The sequence below is a fragment of the Pogonomyrmex barbatus genome, unplaced genomic scaffold (assembly GCF_055798465.1).
Source record: "Pogonomyrmex barbatus isolate J1 unplaced genomic scaffold, ASM5579846v1 scaffold12, whole genome shotgun sequence".
Classification (NCBI taxonomy): Eukaryota; Metazoa; Arthropoda; class Insecta; order Hymenoptera; family Formicidae; genus Pogonomyrmex; species Pogonomyrmex barbatus.
In genome coordinates this window covers 5,744,976-5,752,497 of record NW_028297108.1, presented here as the reverse complement: position 1 = coordinate 5,752,497, position 7,522 = coordinate 5,744,976, and the positions used below count along the sequence as shown (strand labels likewise).

Below are 7,522 nucleotides of genomic sequence, written 5' to 3'. Positions count from 1 at the left end.
TGGCGTTTTTAGTTTCGCGCGCCGCGCACCATCTACCCTACTACGCCGCGCCTAATAGCGTCCGCTTATATCTTCCTGCTTCTCTTTCTTTTTCTTAGTAACTCTGCTTTAAATCTTTATTATTATTTTACATAGGAACGTTTAAGTTAGCCCACCTCGACGCGCGTCGTTTCGCGTCGCACGACGCACTTTCCCTCCAGAACACTTTCCGTACTGTCCTCTCCTGGAGACGTGCCGCGCACATCATTCCGAGACGTGCGCCCGAGATCGGCTCGATCCAATCGTACCGTTGACTGATCGATCGATCGATCGATGGATCGACCGACCGACCGACCGACCGAACAATCGATTTACCGGTTGTCGGCTGACCAGTAAGAAGGATTTCTCGATCGCGTTCGTTCGATCGTTCCCCAGTTGACTTCACCTAGATTAGCTCATCTTCATCTGTTTCTCTGTTCTTCTGCCACCTTTCTTTTTTTTTTATTATTTATCTTTTTTTTTTCTCTTTTTTCGTGCTACGAGAGGAACTTTGGAGAGCGCGCATCTTCACGGCGCGCGCTGCGCGGGATTCGCGTTACAAAAATAATAGGCGAATCAGGGGCGGGGGCCAGGGGGCAGGGAAGCAGTGGAGGGTGGTTGTGTGTGATGGCGGTGCATAAACGACGAAATTAAGAGAGAGAACCAATGATCGTCCGCCGTCCGCGCCTGAGTAATGTGCCTCCCTTTCCTGCCCCCCCTCCTACCGCCACGGGGCAAATACCCCCGACGGGGTGCACCACTGAGATGGACACCCGTGCCTGCCCGTTCATCGCCGGTTAGGAACATTGGCTCGTTCACTGCGACGTCCTCGGGTCCGACCTCCTCCAAGCGACGTCCATAGGTTCTCATATCTCCCTCCTTTTGCCCGTCTTCGATATCTTCATTTTGCACAGTCTCTTTCTATTGTTATTCGGTGCCATTTTCTGTACAACTTCCATGATTCGTGAGAGAAATCGTAGGCCGACCCCCGCGTTTAACGTGCACCGGCGAGGGCAGTGACTTCCTGCACCAGTTTCTGCCTCTTAGCGTCGGGTCCATTGTTGTTGTCCTGACCATTGGCCCTGTCACCGGTCTGTGGCTGACCGGTCGTGCTTTCAGCGGCCGCACGAGCAGCCAATAGGGTAATCTGATTGACGACGTCCTCCATCTCGTCGGTGAGCGGGTTCGTTTCCTCGCCGGATTGCGCACCGCCATCGTACTGTTGCTGCTGCTGCTGCTGCTGCTGCTGCTGGCGTTCTTGAGCGGCCTCAAGACGCGCGCGATGCTGCAACGTCTCGGCGTGACGGCGCCATTCGCTCACGGTGGTGTACGTGCGCGTTGGCACGCCGTGCTCGCACAACGAGCAGGCGTAACGCGCCTGCACGAGGCGCAGGGCGCCGCGACGCTGCTGATTGCCCAGGTAGCAGGACCGCTGGTGCGCCAGCAAGGACGACTCCTGCGGATACGCGCGGCCGCAACGACGACAGACCAGGCACAGCTCGGTCTCCACCTCGCGACAGTGTTGAGGCGGCTCGTTCTCGTCGGTGCCGCATGGCGAGGTCGGCAAACGGACCGTCTCCAGCCCCGGATGATTCGGATCCTGCTGCAGGAACGCCTGCATCAGGGCCCGTGGCACCTGTACCTGTGCGCCACCTTCCACGTGCAGCGGCATCATAGCGCTTCCGAGTAGACCTCCGCTCAAGCCCGCAGCCGCTACTGAAAGCAAATCGTGATCGGTTCTCGTTAGAACAGACGCGAGACTTATGCTAACACAACACTTGTGTAACGCACGAATCCGTTATCTTTGATTGCTGCGTCAGTCCAGTTTCGCGCCAAAATCGCTTTTTATCACAGCACCCACATCGTCTCGGAACTGGAATCACCGCTCTCAAAGTAATTGACTCGTTTTACGCACACATCATCAATACAATTCCGATATCACGGCGCTAGTCTTAATATTTCTCAGCCTTCGTAAGGTGAAAGCAATTTACGAAAGGAAGGGATAACTTGTCTGTAAGTATCGATATAAAGAAAATGTAAGATTTTCAAAATTATCTACAAGGGGAGAAGGGGGAAAGCGGGGCTAGATGGCATATTTGTAATTGATTTGTGCCAACTTAGTTGTCATAATAGCATCCGCGCTGTAAACCGGGGGAGAATTTATGCGGAACCTGTTTTCGCCCGAGCGAGACAGGTAAATTGGTAGTTATTAGCAGGCCCGCGGGCCGATGCGCATTGACGGGATAATTCCTGCGGCCTGCGTCTCGAGGGGCCGGAGGATAGTCCGATAGTCCGTGGTCCGCGTGTGGAGCATCGTGGAGCTCCCGATATGCCTCGGCCGGATGATTAATTCTAATTTCAGGATCGCGCGCCGCGGGATGTTATTCCCGCTCTTCCCGTTTCTTTCTTTTCTTTCATTGTTCGGACGGAACGTTGTTCGTCGGAGGTAGCGATAGGGAAGCGATGGGAAAGCGTGAAACGCGCCGGCGAACTGGTCCACGTCGCTGACGTTTAGTCGGATGCGTGATGCAACGCGTGCGCGGTCGCGAGGACCGGGGGAAGGACGCGGCGCGTCGACGTCGATTAGGCGGGTTGACAGGTTTACGCAGTGACGGGCGCTGCTATATCGCGCGTATCGTGTATCAGATGAGGAGTCGTTACGAGGCAGGAAGTGTTAATGATACCCCTGCTCATTCACTGGACGCTCGGCTGTAATTATCAGAACTGGTGGGAGAAAGACGAGGAGGGCGAGGAGAGCGACGAGAGGGACGAGAGAGAGAGAGAGAGAGAGAGAGAGAGAGAGAGAGCTCTATCTTTCTTTCCTTCTCCATTCCACCGGTTCGTCTCTCAACGTCGGCGTGGAATTGATAGTTATTAGACGACGGGATCGGTCGTGTTAGGACCCGGTTCCGTTCCTTCTTTGTCGTCTAATGAGAATCCCTGGCAATCCACTGTTTGACTAACACTTCTCTTCTCTCTATCTCTCTGTCCCTCTCTCTCTCTCTCTCTCTCTCTCTCTCTCTCGGCCTCCCTTGCTTCCTTCGCTCTCGCGTATCTCGCGCTCACGTGGATTATGGTTTACCTTGATCGGGCGAGCAAATAATCCGCGTTTTTATGTTCAGCCATCGAAAGAGCCCTTCTTGGAAAGAGGAGGCACGGCCATGTGCAGTAAAGAAGGGAGAAAAGTGTTACGGATAAATAGGGGATTAGCGCAACAACATTGGATACGGTGTATAGTTCTGGTCGCTCGTCTGCTCCCTTTACGGCCCCGTAGCGTTCACGGGAATGTGGCAAATTCATTACCGCCGGTCTATGGACTCGCTTGTCCACGGTGTCGGAGGCAGCTCGCTCTTCTTGTTTGACATAATCGGCTGAATAATGATCATCGAACGCTCACGTCGCAAATAACATGTACGTGGCGAACGTTATTGTGGATTTAAAATAACGTTAACGTTCGAACGGGACGCACAAAAAAAATTATGAAAGAGCCATCGCTCAAGCTCAATTTAATCCACGAATGAATGATGGTAGATTTGTTTTGCGAGATTTATTGAATAATTTCTTTTTTTAAACTTTCTAAGATAACGACAGAATGATTTTGCAGCTGTTTGTTATCGCGTCATCGATACGTGCGAGTACTCGATACGAGTATCTGCACAGATTTTTATATATCCAGAAAAAAATATTATCATCTTTTATCGATTAAAAGTTATCAAACTGATAAATTTATACCTCCCTCGTAAGGAAGCTTCAGAGTGCACTTTAGAGAATTCTAAAAATACTCTCGATGAATCATCTTTAATCTCGCGATTGAGTTATCCAGGATTCGTGAACAATGACGTTTTTTATGATTTCGTTGAACTCTGTACGACATAACTCAGTCAGAGGAAACGCGAGTTACCGAACGACGTGATTTCTTTAGCCTTATAGACTTCCTCCTTCGTCGTTGGCCCTCAGCTGCGCGAGTTGCCCAGCGAAGATATACAATATAATAAGGAAGATTGTTAAATATATAACACGCAGAGAGAGAGAGAGAGAGAGAGAGAGAGAGAGAGAGAGAGAGAGAGAGAGAGAGAGAGAAGGGGGGAGGGGCGCAGCCGGACGATCTCCGTGTGACACCCTTGAAACAATCGAAACGATCGAGGAGAGGGATTATTACTCTTAATGAGAACTGGTTATTTCTTTGAGTGGCTTTGATTCGTCCTCCCTTTTCCGTCCGTCCGTCACCTTCTCCTCGACAGCAACGGAGCCTGTGCGCGCGCGCGTGTATGTGTGTACGGTGCGTGTGCGTGTGTATGTGTGTGTGTGTGTGTGTGTGTGTGCGTAAATGCTCGGAGAAGAAACACACACGGTCAAGTCTCTGCACGCGCATCACTTTCGTCTCGTCCTCTCGGAGGGGCTCATTTGCGTATGGATTGAGATAGTAGTGCCTCGGTACCGTCGCAATGTGTATTTTTGTTTAAATGTGTGACCGGCGTGTACGCACGCGCCCGCGCGAGATTCTGATTGCCGGCCGCTCCCAAGTCCCCAGTGGTCGTCATTGCGACGAACACTCATTATTTAATTTCAGCATGCCACTGTGCTTTAATCCTTTGCGCTGGGAATTATTTTGACCGTGATACTAATAGAGCGCATTTATATGGTGCTCAATACGCGCAGACGATTCTTGCCTGAAAGAGATTTTCGGAGCTTTGCGTTGCAAATTAAAAATGCTTAATTTCTTTTGGTCATAAATAATTAATAAAATTACATTTATACTCATCGTGTCCACCTTTTGATTTAAAAAAAAAATTTTAATTGTACCGTATATAAGATATTAAAAATTTTGTTTTTTAAATTGTATATACTAGATAATTAGAAAATTGCCATTATCAAATTTTTAATACGTTCTTACTTAAATCGATTGTTTTATTTAATTGTTACAGATTTGAAAAAAACTTGTTCCTCCTGGATTCTTCATGCGTGAGAACCGCTGGTCTCAAGATTGCTGCGACATATGCTGGAAATTTGTTCGGTGGGAATTTACGAGCGAGTTTCCGTGTCAGAGCCAATACCGTGGGCTCTGTTAGTAAGTAGATATAAGTCTGTATATATCCTGGGCAGCTATAAACTCACATTCGAGGATCGTCGAACAGAGTAATCGAGAATGTCGTTAGTTAGCGCGTTCAGGAATTTTAACGGCTGTTTGCGAAGTGTGCGCGGAAAAATGCAATCTGTCATACATGTCACTGTCGCCGTTTGAAGTAGCATCGTCTCTGTCGAATGACGGTCACTTTGCACATCGGTAATTGCAGAGAATCGGATCGTATTGGATCGTATTGGAATTGTCTCGCAAATCTGTCAAATCTGGAAAAACAATCGTTAAATTAACGCCATATTTATTATGGAAGATTTTTATTATATCATTATTATTACTTATGCAGATGTGATGTGATTAAATAAGGACAAATGATGGAAAATATTATGTTTATGTTATGTTATTTTTTAATTATCTATTTATAGACGTATCTAATTTTTACAAACTATAGATTTATAATTTTTTCTCAACCTTTAGTATAAATTTCCCTTCTCCCGTCTATTTAACTGCGCGAATAATGAGCGTTAAAATATAAAAGAGTATTCTTTTATCGTTATCTCATTCGCGCTAAGAGGAGGTGACGCGATAGGCAAGGAGTGAAGGAGAGATGGAAGGGGAGAGAGGAGAGGATTGCTAAAATCGCGATCAAGTTTCAGAAATGCATCCGAGGCCCGATATGATATCGCGGCGACGAGAAACGCGCGATATTTCACATTGCCTAAGGCATTATAATAAATACGATCGGTTTTCCTGTATACCGAATATGCAAATCCTGACGTTTACCACTTTGTGTAAGAATTTACCTGCCACGTTTGACCGCCAATTAAATGATGATCCAGATTAACGTGGAATCTTAAACGACTCCGCGAGAACGAGCGCGCGCAATCGCACGATCCATCAGAGTGCATCGGGCGAAATCACGACTTCGCGGAGAATGATCTCGCCGGAGGGGAGTCAGTGCCGCAGGGAGGATCAGCGGAGTCCATAACTGCCCGTTACGCGAAGTATGCACAACGGTGCATTCCACGTGTGCATGCTAGCGCGTTCTCACATGGTGACCACCGCACACGTACATAGGAAAACAACGTCGTGAACGTGGGCGTGCATTCCTGCCTTCGCATTATCTCCTCCTCGCTCGCCTTCCCTCTTCCTCCTTTTTCCCGCTCGTCCTCTGCCTCTCCCGTGCTTTCTCCGCGCGTTTCCCTCTCTCTCTCCCTCTCCCTCCCTCTCTCTCTCTCTCTCTCTCTCTCTCTCTCTCTCTCTCTCTCTCTCTCTCTCTCTCTCTCTCTCTCTCTCTCTCTCTCTCTCTCTCTCTCTCTCTCTCACTCACTCACTCACTCACTCACTCACTCACTCACTCACTCACTCTCTCTCTCTCTCACTCACTCACTCACTCTCTCTCTCTCTCTCTCTCTCTCTCTCTCTCTCTCTCTCTCTCTCTTTCCCTTTTACCCACTCGGGCTCTCACCTTCTCGCACCCGCTGTCGACCGACCACGTACGAGAAGGAATCCTCTTCTTCTTTTTTATTCCTTATCCAGACCCGTTATCGTGGATACCATGGCCCGGAACGACTGTTTCACACCTCCGCTCGCGCGGGAATTAGGAAATAAATTAGCGGTCGGGCTAATTTCGTTATCTCTCCCGATGGCCGCCTCACCCCACGCTTAAGACGTCAAGACCCAGTGTCGGAGGCCCCGAGAGGGTCCAATGTGGGACCTGAGGACACGGTTGAAATCGTGTTCCAGCGAGCCACAGGATCGACGGCTCTGCACGCGCGGAGCGCGACGAGTGGGGGGGTTCGTTAAAAACGGGTCAATCCCGATTAAAGTGACGGCAAAGAGGTAAGCTACGACGCCGATATTTCGCCTCGACCATATTCGGAGAATCACGATAGCCACGCTTGTAATTAACCCACGGCGAGGCGACATTTCTGGGAAGTGGCGTGAGCAATGTCATAACTTACGCGAATATTTGTTTAATTCATGATATCGTGACATCGATTGTGCGATAAAAAATAATAATTGCTAACAAAATAATAATTCATGATTATATCCGTAATATATTTTGAGTATTCTATTTAACATTAAATTCTTATCGATAACAATATAAGTGTAAAAGTTTATTCGCAAATTAATTTATATGCCTTGATATTAATTGATGCATCACATAAATGAACAAATAATTAAAAAAATTTATATTGTAATTTATATTCGACGAACGAATACAATTTTTGCATAAATATAAAAAAAATGTATTATTTTAAAAAATTAAATTGATATATGATTGTCTTCATCGCGCAGGAATAAATAAGTTTACTAAAAAATGTACGAAATAAAATGATACGTGCGCCTAAAGATCGAGCAACCATCCTAAGTCACCTGGCCATCCTGCTGACTTTAATACCTGGGCAATGTTCGATGTAAGCG

General features: G+C 47.7%; 2 protein-coding genes across 3 annotated transcripts in view; one reads left to right on the top strand and one right to left on the bottom strand.

The window, feature by feature from the left end:
* The window catches only part of zfh2 (Zn finger homeodomain 2), a 143,356-nt gene that overhangs the window by 5,503 nt on the left and 130,331 nt on the right, over positions 1-7,522 (bottom strand). For both annotated transcript variants that reach the window (XM_089071629.1, XM_089071628.1), the window contains exon 6: positions 1-1,734. This exon is cut by the window's left edge and continues 5,503 nt beyond it. In XM_089071629.1, the coding sequence (XP_088927755.1) occupies positions 1,013-1,734 (722 nt within the window). In that variant the 3' untranslated portion in view covers positions 1-1,012. The remainder of the gene's footprint in view (positions 1,735-7,522) is intronic.
* The window catches only part of LOC148937667 (uncharacterized), a 99,018-nt gene continuing 94,212 nt past the window's right edge, over positions 2,717-7,522 (top strand). The window contains exons 1-2 of the mRNA XM_089071630.1: positions 2,717-4,452; positions 4,944-5,086. Of these exons, the coding sequence (XP_088927756.1) occupies positions 4,346-4,452; positions 4,944-5,086 (250 nt within the window). The 5' untranslated portion in view covers positions 2,717-4,345. The remainder of the gene's footprint in view (positions 4,453-4,943; positions 5,087-7,522) is intronic.